The following is a 14,518-nucleotide window of genomic DNA, read 5'->3' on the forward strand; positions in this document are numbered from 1 at the left end:
CAGTTTCATACTTAACAATCTTATTTACACTTAGAAATGATATTCTGAATTACCCTAGTTTTAAGCTGCTTAAAAGGTAAGGCGAATGGAGAAGTTACCATAGGCAATTCCATAAAATACTGTTTATTGCCAGGTTGCAATACATCTGTGCTGCTGTTTCTGTACACGTATGTATTTTAAATTCCTAAAGCACTGAGTGTTACTACCTGGAGAGGAATTTTATTTTTCTCCGCCCCAGAGGAAAAGAAAACGTTTTTTTATGTTTTTCTAGAAATCCTACTCAGGTGAAAATACTGCTAGTATTATAGCTCGTTCCTGTGCGGCCACTGCTTTGTCTCTCCTGGTGCCAGTTTTTATTGTGTCATGGAAGGAGAAGGTTGAGGAGGTCCTGAATATGCTGACTGCCAGGTTACCTGGGAAACCAAATGCTGATGAGTCTCAAGCTGTTCAAATCCACATGGGCCTTGGTTTGGGGATGTTTATCTCGCGTTTGTATGAAGAAAAAGTCAGGTAAGGATTTCCGTATGTAATGTAGGTGTGCAAATAATGTCCTTCTTTTTCCTGCGTGTGGCCTTAAGTTCTGATGAATTAAAGTATTTACAAGTCATACGCAAGTGATTCTTGAGGGGCTTTGCAGTGTTTCTTAAAAGGTGTCTTTTATTGTCACTCTTCACCACCCACCCTCCCAGTGCTATCCTGGATATTTTGCCATTTTTTCAGGATGAATGATTAATTTTGATAATATCCTAAGGCATATGTGCAAAGCAGTTAGCTAGAAGAGCCACACATAGGCTTTTAAAGGGGACTAGCTGCCCTAGGAGCCTTAATTGTAAAATAATTCACAGTTTTCATCAGTTCCTTTCTTAAGTGGTGCTCTGGACACTGGATAGTGTCCACTTACATCATGTGAGTTACACATATGGGGATGGAACTACAACAGAAATAGTGTAATTAGTCTTTAAGGTGTGCTGTTACAGCTATGTTGGCAGCCAAGAGATGTTCTGAAGTTGGTAGAAAATGCCTGCTTTATAGAAGGGTTGGCCACAGTTGCAAATTTCCAGTGATTCCAAAGAAATTAAGAAGTAGGTTTGGCTTTATACTCCTCCAGCTTCTGGACTACTAGGGATCCTGTCTGCCTATATATACCCATAATAGATTAATTGCTGCACAAGCACAGGTATCAAACAGATTTGGCTGTCAGTTGTTAATTCACTCAGTGAAGCTAATCTTTTTGACGCACCTGCCTTTGTTAAAACACTGTGCAGCATTGCTCTGTTCTAATCTTTGTGCTTTGGTGTCTTGATGCCTTCCTGCCTCTAATTCAGCCACATCATTTGGGGATAGACTGTCTCTGATTAGTCAGTGGGGACAACTGAGCTACACAAAAGCATTAAAAGTCTCTTAAAGAGAATGACGTTAGGTCAGCTTGGTATTTTGGAGTATGTCAATCTTCATTTTGGGTTTTTGGGTTTTGTTTGGTTTTTTGGTGAGGGGCATTAAAATTACTAAATTTGTCTAAAAATTTCTTAAGGCCTGTATCAGTTTTAACTCTTCTACTGCCCTGCATAGTTTCAAAGCTTAATCTCACACATTCTTCCAAGCATTGACTTGCAACAACAGCAAAACTTGTAGGGATGTAGCTATAGTTAATATCACATCATAGAGTTAGTTTGCATTAAGGATGTCGTCTTCATTAAGAAAACTGTGTACATGTTTTGTAAGAGGGGAGTCCCTATGATATCTCTGGAGTGAGATGTAAATGCTTCCTTTTTTCTCAGTAAGTAAGGTAAAGAGATGGAGAGAGAGAGTTACGGAGCTGATATCTTAAAATGTCATGAATTTTCAGCTTATAAATAGTTACAGGTCTACCTAAGATCATATTCTATCAGTATCCTCTTCCTATTGTCAGGCGTGTTTTACAAATCCTGGGTGCTGGGTTTCTTTCTGGGTGTTGTAGCAATAATGGTTGCCAGTTAAGGTCTGCATATGTTTTTATTATTTGTATATGGGTACGTTTATATGAACGTGACACAAATGACCTGTCATATAGTTATTGCTTACAGACGAGTATGAGAACCTGTTACAGCAAGAAAAGAAGTCTATTTACTGGCACATTCAGTCTTAGCAGGAGGTTTAATGTCCTATATGATTTTAAAAGCAGAGCTGGCTTGGATTTTTTTGGTTTTTGTTTTGGTTTGGTTTTGTAGTGATGTACCCGGTCAACAGATGAACTTAGTTCTAATGAAGTCCCTGGATGCGCTGGAAGACTGCTGCTTTGATATCAGTCTGGAGTACAAGTGAGTTTTCTTCATTACTGATGATATTTTATTTTCAGCTCTACCTTTTTAATTCATGCTTTTATTCCTTAATTCTACACAGAAGTGTATAAGGATAGGATAAGGAGACAGCCTGTTCTAAGTACTTCCATAGAATCACCAACTTGTGCACGCTGGCAAGGACCTTTGGAGGTCCACATCCCTCCCCAGAACAGACTCAGCCAGAGCCTTGGACTACATTGCCCAAGGCTTTACAGTCAAGGTTTGAAACATGCAAGACTGGAGCCAGCACAATGTCTCTGGGCCCTGGCTCCACTTTTGGGCTTTTTTGTTCATATCTCCATGGGAACATCTGATGGTTCAGCTTATGCCTGCTGTCTCTTGGCCTCCCACCATGCAAGAGCCCAGCTACATCTCCTCAATCCTTTTCTGTCAGTGCTTGAGATGCTGTTAGGTGCCCCCAAAGCCATCCCTTCTCACAGATGAAACAGCTGTGGTCCCACAGCCTCTGCTTTCAGGGTAGGGGCTCCAGCCTTGCTGCCTTAATAGCCTCCCAAGAACTTGTTCCAGTTTTGTTCGTGTGTTTCCTGCATTCAGAGCAGTATTCCAGGTGTGTTGGTGAGCACAGAGCAGAGGGGTGATCCTTCCCCTGGCTCTCATGGCAGTGTCCTGCTCACTGCTGGCCCTCATTGCTGTCTGGGTGCATATCTGGCCCCAGCTCAGCTTGCTGCCCACCAGTGCCCAAGGCTGTCTCCAAGAGCTGATGCCCAGCCCCTCTGGTCCCAGCCTGTCTGTTGCTAGGTGCAGGACTGTAAGTTGCTTGTTGAATTTCAGATGTACCTGCTGGTTTATTCCTCTGTGTACCATCTCTTCTAAGTGAGTGTGTCCATAAATATATGAAATACTTAATATATTGAACATGTATAAGTGTATGCATATGTGCATATATCTGACACACACAGGTTTTTTCCATGCAGTCCCTGGTGCGAGGTGAAAAGAAGTAATGGCCACCACTCCTAATCCCTGCCAACCAGCAAGTAAAAATCTTGGGCACATGTAGAGGCCCACACAGTCTTGCTCACAGGCAGTGGGAGGATACCAGCAATTCTAGGAGCAGGGTTGCTCCTCTTACCTGCAGATGTTCATTAATGAAAGATGGTTTTGAAAGTCCTTCCTTGGTGCTCCTGGGTGGTTGCCAAGGTGTTTAATCAAGTCTAGCTGCTTCTGCATTGGAGCCTGTTACCGGAATGTGCATGTGTGTACAGTACAGTGTGATCTCTGGGAGCAAATGCCTCACATGGCTTATTTATCTCAGAGAGCCAGACAGTTTATTTAACAGATGTGGATGGCATGTTCAATACTGAGTAAAGTAAATATATTTCATTTAACCAACTGAGGTTATGCCTCAGGTGTCCCAAAGAGAGGAGCAGCCCACCAGCAGGGTGAGAAATTATAGAAAGGTATTGCACAATTACTAGCATTTGCAAATCTGGGAAAATTGATCAATAAAATGCATGTCAACGGCCATTAAACAACTAATATAACATAGTAGTATGTGTCTTCCACAGTAGTAATTTCCCTTTTAAATTGGGGAAGGACCTGCAGTATCTTGAGTGCCTCAGTGTGGGTACATAGGGTTTTATTTGATTTTGAACATTATTCTGCCCAGCTCTTCCCCGTTCAAAGGAAACAGAGCAGTAATTCCTGTTTGCCTTCCCCTTCTCCAGTGGACCTCCTGAAAAGCTGTGAGGGGTCACAGTGCACACCATTGGGCTGTCAACTTGTATAGCTTAGTCAGGATTTGGGTTGCATCTTTAGTGGCACAGGGTGAGACCCATGGTGCACAGGGGGCTGTAGCAGCTGCATCACTTTGTTACACCTGTTGCTGCTGGTTTGTTCAACCTATCAGCTGGAGATAAATGCCTCACAGAAAAGCCAAACTAGACTTCTCTGGCAGAGAGAGGTTTCCAGAAGAATGTGAAAAAACAGCAAGCAGGAGGGGGAAGATTGAAGGGTGTGTAGTTTTTTTTATGCTGGGCATAATGGCTACATTTTGTAAAGGTTAATGATAATTTGGTGTCTAGTGTGAGCGTTCTTTGTGAGCAAAGAAGTCATGTAAAGCTGTGAGTGTTGCAGACTTGTCCCAGTTTGGCATTTGTCCACTTCTAAACTGCTATTCCAAAGCAAGGGCTGTCCAGTCTTTTCATCCAGTATGAGAGGCACGGCCAACTGTAAGCGTTACGCTGACCTGTTCATCCCTGTTTCATCTGTGCTAAACTGACGATTCTCTTTTCCTGTTGAAATAGGTTGCAAGTTTTTTGAGAGTGGGTATATTATGCGGTACAGATGTGGGAGGACGGAGTTCCCTTTTTTCTGAATGCCAGCGGTAATCATGTCCTCTCCTGCGGCGGCTCTGAAGTTGGGAATGGCCGGCAGGGCGCACGGCAACAGCCCGGGGGAGCTCTGCGGGCCGCCGGCGCTCGCAGGGCTTATGCCGGCCCCTAGCGGAGCGCAGGCGCCCCTCTGCCCGCCGCACCCTGCGGCCCGTCTGTAAACTGGTGCGGCGCGGCGCGGCGCGGCGCGGCGTGCCGCCCCCCTGTGTCGGAGAACGTGCCTCTGCTCAGTGAGACGCCTCCCTAGGGTGTTAAGTGAGACGTCTCACAGGCTGAAGGACGTTATCCAGAAAGGGAGGTTTTTGCTGAATTTTTGTTTTGTTTTCCTGCCTTGAGTGGCTGGATAAGAAAGTGGTTTATCAATGCATGTGCTGTGCAAACTGGAGCTCAAACAACCACGCTTCACTGATCATCTCAGCCTTGGCAGGAATGTTGGGTTTATGGTTTTTTTTTTTTTTCCAATTAATTAGGAGAATTTGCTTTTTAAATTTTTTTTGGGGGGGGCAGGGGGAAGAGGTAAAACAAATGAAAAAAACAGAGTTGATTTCAATAGCAGTAGGAATCTTTCCCTGAGACAGTGCTTTAGCTTGGGGACAGTCCACTTAATGTTCCATAAGAATCTCTGCATCTGTGTAAGTTGCATAAAATACTCTAAACTTAAAAGTTTCCTCTGAGAAAAGGTCACTCTGAGAATAATGCTCATAAATCAGTACTTTTTTATCTGCTGTAACCACACAGGACGTAAAACAAAAGTGAAACTCATAATCCTTTAGAGGAGGAAAAACATTTCAGATAGTTAAGCATGTTAATATGATGCTTCTTCAGTTTTTAACTGAAACGGTTTCATAGATTGCAGAGCATTAGGAACTTTGCAGTTACTCCTGATTTTAAATGGAATGCACTCAGACGTTATTAAGAGATCTGTGAGTGGACCTTAAATCTGCCCTTATGTTAGACAGAAACTGATATGTTTTTAAAATATACTGATACACCACTTTTCAGTATACACATGTATGGAAAATGTGCATGACAGGTGATTTAGACAGTTCTTTATGCTACTAGATTTTGTCAGACTTACTGATTACAGAAGCGATATAACAGCTAATTTTTTTCTCCCAAACCTAAATTGCATAGAGCATAGGTTCAGCAAGCATGTACATTCTTGGCTGTTAACTTTCCCAGTTATTTATGTAGATTATATTCCACAGATTTTTGTCAGATTAATCTCAGTGTACTGAGAAAAAATAATAAATAATAGTTGAAAAAAAGGCAGGATTTCATTTCTTATGGTACAGCATATGGGTAACAAACATAGCAGTACATATGGTCCCTGTATTGGAAGGTTTTGCTCCCTTGCGCTCCCCTCCCCACTGCGCGCCCCCCCCCCCCCCCCCCCGCCCCCCCAATCCCCGTCCCCGTCCCTCTGCCCTTCCTGCAGGCCAAAATGTGTGTTGAAGATTGGGTTAACTCTGACCTTTTGAAAGGTTTGCATGTAAAATGTTTTCAAGAATACCAAGGGGCAGTAGACTTCTCTGGCTTACATTGTTGCGTTTCCCATACTGAGGATGAATTCTACAAGACCCTTGCAAATGTGGCTTTTTGTATAAAGTTGTTGCATGGCAGAACTAGCTTCTGTCTGCAAGAATAAATATTGGGCAAATGAGAAATGCTGATACACGTTGAGTAAAGATGTGGTGAAGAGCAGGTTATGAAACTTGAAATACACAGTAGCCTTCCTTTAAATTGCTGTGTGGAACACAACTGACTTGCTTTTTATGGAGTTTTTTCCAAGGTCAGTAGCTGTTTGATTTGACTCAAAGGAGTTTTCAATCAAAACTGTCATCAAAGTTTTATATTGTCAAACTCCACTGACCTCAGTATTATCAGGATTTGGCCCTCAAAGTATCGGTTTTCCTTCATCTTAAAGTACAAACCTTTTACTTTGTTTCATGATTGTTCATGAAGTCCTTCATTCAGTGATGTGCTGGACTGTACTGCCCTGTACACTGCCAAGTTACATTATTGAGGTAAATGACAGTAGATTCAAAGACAGTTCATGACAGTTGTGCAGTATGTCTAATGCAGTGGTAGCAAAGCACTTAAAACATGGTGGGTAATCTGAGATATCAAGTGGATGAAGTGCACTTCAATATTAATTTTATGTAGATCACAAACAAGGTGCTCAAGGGAAAGCAATTGCTAGTTACAAAAAGGGGGGCAGAGGGGGTGAGATTTTACCCTTCAGTCCCCCCTTCTGTTTTGGGTCTTTGCAAAGAGCCAGCAACAAAAAAAATTGTAGCTCTAATTAGGAACTTTGTTTTCTCTGTGTATTTTTGTCAGTGAGTAATAGTGTAAAATTATGTATAGAACTCTTGCGTATAAGCCATGTTCTTATTTTCATAGAATCATAGAATTGTTTAAGTTGGAGAAGACCTTTAAGATCATCAACTGTTAACTTAACACTACCAAGTCCACCAGTAAACCATGTCCCTAAGCACCTCATCTACACATCTTTTAAATACTTCCATCGATGGTCAGTCAACCACCTCCCTGGGCAGCCTGTTCCAATGTCTGACAAACCTTGCAGCAAATAACTTTTTCCTAACATCCAGTCTAAACCTCCCCTGGCACAACTTGAGGCCGTTTCCTCTTGTCCCGTCGCTAGTCACTTGGGAGAAGAGACCAACACCCACCTCTCTGCAACCCCCTTTCAGGTAATTGTAGAGAGCGATAAGGTCTCCCCTCAGCCTCCTCTTCTCCAGGCTAAACAACCCCAGCTCCCTCAGCCGCTCCTCATAAGACTTGTGTTCCAGACCCCTCACCAGCTTCGTCGCCCTTCTCTGGACACGCTCCAGCACCTCAATGTCCTTCTTGTAGGGAGGGGCCCAAAACTGAACACAGGATTCGAGGTGCGGCCTCACCAGAGCCGAGTACAGAGGCATGATCACCTCCCTGCTCCTGCTGGCCACACCATTTCTGATACAAGCCAGGATGCTGTTGGCCTTCTTGGCCACCTGGGCACACTGCTGGCTCATATTCAGCTGGCTGTCAACCAGCACCCCCAGGTCCTTTTTTGCCAGGCAGCTTTCCAGCCACTCGTCCCCAAGCCTGTAGCATTGCATGGGGTTGTTGTGGCCAAAGTGCAGGACCCGGCACTTGGCCTTGTTGAACCTCACCCAACTGGCCTGGGCCCATCGATCCAGCCTGTCCAGATCGCTCTGAAGAGCCTTCCGACCCTCAAGCAGATCAAGACTCTTGCCCAACTTGGTGTCATCTGCAAACTTACTGAGGGTGCACTTGATCCCCTCATCCAGATCACTGATAAAGATATTAGACAAAACTGGCCCCAATACTAAGCCCTGGGGGACTCCGTTTGTGACCGGCTGCTGACTGGATTTAACTCCACTCACCACAACCCTTTGGGCTCAGCCATCCAGCCAGTTTTTTACCCAGCAAGGAGTGCACCTGTCCAAGCCCTAAGCGGTCAGTTACTCCAGGAGAATGCTGTGGGAAATGCTGTCAAAGGCTTTACTGAAGCCCAGGTAGAATATATCCACAGCCTTTCCCTCATCCACTGAGCGGGTCACTTTTTTTTGTTGGCTGTTCATGAATTCAGATATGCCAGTTACTTAAAAATATTGATTCCAAAGGGTTGTTTCATCTTCTTCGCTGGAAAAAGGACAGAATACTGGCAAGACGTCAGTCAAGTCTTTTAGCCATGCCCATCATCCTCATCCCCAGTTACTGAAAAATATTAGCTTATAAATCTGACTGAAGTTATTCACAGAAGTTTCTTTTTTACTTCACTAAGTAAAAGCAGTAACTTCCCCCATTTTTAAGTTGGGTAACAGAAGCTTAGAAGAATGCCTAAGATCCTAGCGATGTTCATTTGCTTACTTGCTACGTGCAGTGTTTGTCATTGACATGCTGAGTGGTATGTGCGAGGGGAAAAAAATCATCATCTTCAGATAAGAGCTGGTGCTTTAAGCAATTGTGTATGTGTACCAGTGAGAGATCACCTTCAAAGGAGCGAGTATCTGTGATGCTTTAGTATCTCATGATGGCAGCCAGAACTGTTTGGGAATTTTCTGACAGAACTCTTCAGTATTATGACTGATGAGTGGAAACTGAAATCTGTTGTGGGAGCACAGGTGCTGCATTTAGTAAGAGTTCTGTGGTCCAGAATGGATTTTTTGGTCAAATCTGAAAAAGAGGCAGAGCCTGTGAAGCTGTTCATGCCAGCTGCCCTATTATATTATGTACTTTGAAGCTATGTTCTTGTTGCAATTTTAAGTATCCTTGGCATCAAACTGTTAGTTATGCTGGATATGTCTGCCCTGTTGAAGCTGGTCCACTGTTGCGTATGCGTATTTTAGTATATATTATTTAGAACGTATACCTGACACTCATGTTTTGAAATGCAGGTGAATACCTTAATCTGTACAGCCATCGTAGCTGCTCTCTGGCTCAATCACTAATTTCATTAGTTTTACGACCTGGAACACCTCTTGCAGGAGTCTGAGAGCAACAGACCCTACCTAGTACAGCCAGCGGACCTGCAATTAGTATGTTTAACTGGGATATCAGAGTTTGGGATATCAGTATAAATCAGATATAGAAACTTAGCCCCATCAACCAGCACATCAACTATTGGTTCTTCAGGGGTAGAAGGAACAATGAGGATCTATATGTAGGATTTATTATTTTAAATGCACATTTTCTTCTTACACTCTTCTTTTATCCTGTGTCTCCCAAAAAGCATTCACCTATGTGTGAAATAAAAACCATTTGTGAAATTGACTGTGGTAAGTTACTATCCGCAGGGCTAGTTATCAGGCAAGGCCAAGAGGTCTTTTTGCTCCACAACCCATTTTGGGGTGAAAAGAGAGCAGCTAAAGCATGCTTAATGCTCTTTCTTTTGTCTTCTCTTTAAGCACTGGATGTATTTTGGGAGTAGGACTTGTTCTTTCACTTATGAGTCACAGTAGCCAAACAGAATCACAAGTGCATGTTTCCACTTCATTGCGAAAGCTCTGCAAATACCTGGACAGCAGTGAGGAGCAAAGCAGATGGGTCCAGGAGGTATGACCTCTTTTATTGCTAATTTTAAATCTTTGTTTTACTTCGTTGTGTCCCTTTAATAACTAGAGACTTTCACTGGAGCTTTGCATCTGTACTACTTGTAATGCTTGGTTTCTGTTATTTCTTTCACAATATATGGTTTTATATTTGCTGAAGAAAACAACAGTGTAATGCTGCACAAACATTAAGAAACTGCCTGAAAAGATGACAGATATTATTCTTCAAGGTGCTTCTTTAATTTCTTAATGTCAGATTAAATTGTTGAAAGTTGGGTCCTGAGTAACTGTGGATATGGGTCTCTCTTGTATACAGTTGTTTACTGCTCATCTGATCTACTAGAAAGCAGACAGCAAGTTACTATCTAGAGAGAACCTTAATGCTTATACTTCCTCCTTCAATATGCCTTCCGTTTCCTTCTTTGAAAGCTGCTGTCACTAGCTAATGTCAGTCTTCCTGTGAATGCTGCTATGGCCCCATTTGTTGTTCTCTTTATAACTATGTTCTGAAGACTTAAACTGAGCTCTGCTAGATTTGAGCATGTGTTTCAATTTATTTTGCCAAGATATGTCCTATAAGTTTTGACACGGTCTATGCACTAAGTCTATAACCTTGTTGAGGTAAAACCTGAGAAGGAAGACTGATGAAATTGGAGGACTTTACAACAGAAGGCAAGAATCAGGATAAGCAGGTGTTTTGCACAAAAAGAGCAACCCTGCAGTTGATGTATGTAAGCCTGCAGCAGCTGAATAGCTGAGTTGTATAATCCTCTGTTTTTTCTACGGGAATTAGCAGAGATTGGTAGTATTATTCTTTTCCCCTCTTGGTACTGCTCTGAAAGCTCTTTATTGAAGGTTTTTTATGGAGTTTAATTTTTTTGGCAGTGCATATGTGTTGGGCATTAGCCTTTTGCAGTTTATAGTTCATGCATTAAAATGACCTAAAACTACTAAATCATTTCTCTCTCCCCATCAAAGTGCTTTATGGAACTTAAACTGGGTTCAGTACAGCAACTTCTGAGATGAACGGCAGCAGCTGTTTAACATCGTGGGATAGTTTGGGATGAGAAGCAAAGCCTACCCTTTTCAATTAAAATCTCTATAAGGAATTCTACAGATAATTACATGAGTAAAATTTGGCCAACACCCTAGTATGAATACTGCTAAATTTGAGATGCACGAGAGGCTCTTTCAGAGCTATAAATGGCTGGGATATAATCCTGTACTTGAGAGGTAACTTTGGCCTGCTGCAGCAAAAGGTACAATTACTTGCAAGTATTACTTGCTCCAAGCCAAATTGCTGCCAGTCCTGCACAGTAGGTAGGTGCTCTCTACTTCCCTTATAGTCATGTGTTGTTCTGTTCGTTAGCTTCGGTATAAAGGAGGTTAAACAGTTGGCACACTTGTCTCGTTGAAAGTTCAGACTTCATTTTCTTATTCTCTACATCTAAGGCTGAAGAACAGAAAAGCAGTGTTGCTCGTGAATCCTTCTGCAAGGACATAAGGCTAGTGTCATGCACTGTGTAGGAGATAGTTCTACTACATGTTCCTCTTCTGGCCTGGTGGACCTGCCTATAGCCCTGATGGGATTGCAGCATTCTGTGTATGCTCACATAAATAATGTTTAGATAACTTGTGTTAAGCAGAGTAACTACATTTGTGTGGAAGATCAGGAGTTTGACTTACATAAAACCAGAAGTACTTCCAAGCCTTAGTTGTATTTACTTAATGTTAGCATCAAAGAAGAATCTTTCAGAGAGGGAATAAACATCTGAACGTATAAATGGAAAATATCGTGTCTTTTTTTATCATGCTGGCACGTTGCTCCATGCGCGCATTGCTACAGTGAATTTGATCACACACTGGTTAACAGAATTAAATAATTTTTTTTCAGGTACTTGCCTATTCTGTGGCCTGTTCCTGTGTCTCTGCTTTCAGTGTTGGAATCATAGAAGCAGCTGAGGCTGAGGAGGCCATGAACAAGCTACGGACCTTAGTGGACAATAATCAGCAGGTCATAATTCAGTTTTTGGGCTTTGCTTCAGTTCTGTTTTTCTCGTATCTGTTTAATATTGGATACTGTTTTACCCAGACTGTAACTTCAAGAAAATTGTTTTGAGGTACTTTCAGCATTAACTAACATGGAGTGTGTTGTGCATAGTGTGCAATTACCAAGACTACCACTTGATCCATTGATGCGTTGTCTACTGGTGTATAGCAATTACCATACAGTGAAATAAAACCACATTTTATATGTTTGATTGCATTTAGAAGGGAAGTTGGTACTTTTGAGTTTGTCATGTCTTCAGTCCCTGCGTCCTGCCAATTTTTGTCTCTTTTATAATGTGTTTCTTTAGATTCTCTTTCTTGGTAGGAAAATACATCTGTGCTCTTCTGAATTACTGCTTTCCCTTAGCCTCCAGACAGTGCATCATAACCACACCCACAGGTTCCTCCAGGTGTCTGTCTGTTTCATCCCTAGTGTCCTAGGGTTACACTCTAAAAATGCCAAAAATAATCTCCATATTTCAGTGTGTGTTCTTTTTTCTTAAATGCTTGCCAGAAAAAAAGGCAACCATTTTGAATCAAAGCCTGCTATAATACTGATCAACTGTTTAGGGTGTTTATCTGGAAAATGGGTAGTCCAAACAAACTACCTTTGCTTCTACTTTTTATCTTCCTATCAGAAAGCCTGCTCTAAAATAAAGGCTCCAGAGCGATCCATGTGCCAAAAACCAGTATTTAATCTTAGAAAATTCTGGGTCACTTGACATGAGAAAATTCTTGAAATAAGAAGGCATCCAGTATTTTAGAGAAAGACATTACTTCTAATTATTGGGAAACAATAAATAATTAAGTAACATTTCAATAATAAATATTAAAAAGAATACAGAATCCTTTGAAGATCTGTTTTTAATGTGTCTTTTTCACCTTACAGAGCCATGGTTTTGCTTTAGCTTTAGGTGCAATAGTACATGGCTTGTCAGCTTGTGGTCATGGGAAGGCCGAAGACCTGAGTAACAGACTAATGCCAGCCTGGATAAAAATTGTGCTTGCAGAGGTAAAGGAGTTTGAATTCATATTGTGTTTTATGTGGGGGTGGGGGAGATGATTTTAAATTAACAGTAGGGACATTTTTTTCCTTGCTTCGGCAGGAGTGATGCTAGGAAAAGTTAGGACTATCTGAACTTGCTGTTTTATTGATATATGGAAGCAAAAATATATCTTTGGGCTGTTTGCTAAAGGAAAAATACTGTTTCTGTTCTGCTTGGATGATTTATGGGAAATGCTTATCTCAATGAGATTTTAATTTGGACATCTTTAGTAATTTGGAACAGTATCCAAGGATAAAAATCTAGGTTATTAAGTGAAGATGCCTTGTGAAATTAGGTGCTACTTATCAAAATTAGACCAACAGAATGGTGATAATAGTGCCTCATTTGTTATAATGATTTTAATTTATCTCATTGTAACAAAAATTGCGTGTTTGCAATCAAACTCTAAACTTAAACAATAAGATTGCAGCTGAAGGTAAGTATCAATAAAGAAACAGTGTTTCAGAGTTGAATTGCAATGGCGTATTTTGTGGAATACAGACTGTGCTAGGAGAAAGTGATTTGTCAGGCAGAAATGCATGATGATCACCTGGAGAGGAATGAATAATTATCCAGCATGCTAGAGTCTGACCTGAAAAGGTTGTTGCGATGAGAAGTATACAAGTGATAGCAGTCGTGGTTTTTAAGTTGGAAGAAACAAGTGTGTTGTCCTACAGTAGTGTTGTGTGACCACATTGACTCACTGATCCCGAATAATGCTTCCAGGGTTCTCCAACAATGCAGCGTCTGGCTGCTGTCAATGGGCTGGTTGCACTGGTGGGCTCTGAAGGAGGCATGATACAGGTGAGAACATGCAAGCAAATGGTACCTTTACCTCTTCTAGAAATTTGGCTAGAAGGCAAGATGGAATGACATGCTCTGCATCCTTAGAGCAGTGGTTATGTACCAGGGCATCCCATTTATGCAGTAGTGAGTTATGTTGTGTATGAACCAAGTGGGACAGAATGACAGTGTGTAAAATGAGGTCTGTGCCATTTTCCCATCATATGGCTCATGTGTGGTGCTATTGGGGAAAAGTTTACAGCCATGTAGGCTTTCTTCTTTTCTCCTCCACTCCCCCACAAAAAGGCATGTGTGCAAATGTAATGTCTTTTCAGCACCTGTTCCCTGTTTTGTTACTTCTTTTTTTTTCCTTATAAAATTTCACATCATTTTTTTTCTTTGGCAGCTGAAATCTGAGAGCATTCAGTCCTCCCAGTTTCAAAGTAAGCTGAATGAAGTCATCAGAACCCTTACGCAGGTAAGAAGGTAGCCTCTGTTTCCTGCTTTGGATAATGCGCTAGGGTACTGTGACACCTTGCACAAACGGGACAAATCTGTTAAAAGAAACTGCTTTATGTCTGTGTCCAGCTTGAATGAGGCAACATAGGGAGATTAGTCTAACTGGTGATTTATTGCCTCAACAGATAATCAGTTTTTCAGGGCAGATTGGCCTTCAGACAAATGCAGCAGGACTTTTGGGACGCCTTTACATGTCCTGTTTGTCTTCTACCCAGAACAGGACATCCGGTAAGATGCTTTATTGTTGCTGCTTTAAGAAGACATAGAAGTAGCACCTAGCTGAAAAGGCATGAAGGGACACATTAGACAACACAGGTTAGACATTGCAGCCCTGTTAAATGACATGACAGCCTTTGAATTGGAGACCTCATCAC

At 41.8% G+C, this 14,518-nt stretch overlaps 1 protein-coding gene across 1 annotated transcript in view; it reads left to right on the forward strand.

Moving 5' to 3' along the window:
- Positions 1–14,518, forward strand: part of FOCAD (focadhesin) — a 127,344-nt gene that overhangs the window by 98,130 nt on the left and 14,696 nt on the right. Inside the window, exons 27-34 of the mRNA XM_059833666.1 lie at positions 272–510; positions 2,208–2,297; positions 9,604–9,751; positions 11,642–11,761; positions 12,686–12,808; positions 13,569–13,646; positions 14,032–14,103; positions 14,270–14,372. Coding sequence (XP_059689649.1) covers positions 272–510; positions 2,208–2,297; positions 9,604–9,751; positions 11,642–11,761; positions 12,686–12,808; positions 13,569–13,646; positions 14,032–14,103; positions 14,270–14,372 — 973 coding nt within the window. The remainder of the gene's footprint in view (positions 1–271; positions 511–2,207; positions 2,298–9,603; positions 9,752–11,641; positions 11,762–12,685; positions 12,809–13,568; positions 13,647–14,031; positions 14,104–14,269; positions 14,373–14,518) is intronic.

This window comes from Gavia stellata, chromosome Z (genome assembly GCF_030936135.1).
Source record: "Gavia stellata isolate bGavSte3 chromosome Z, bGavSte3.hap2, whole genome shotgun sequence".
NCBI classification, from domain to species: domain Eukaryota; kingdom Metazoa; phylum Chordata; class Aves; order Gaviiformes; family Gaviidae; genus Gavia; species Gavia stellata.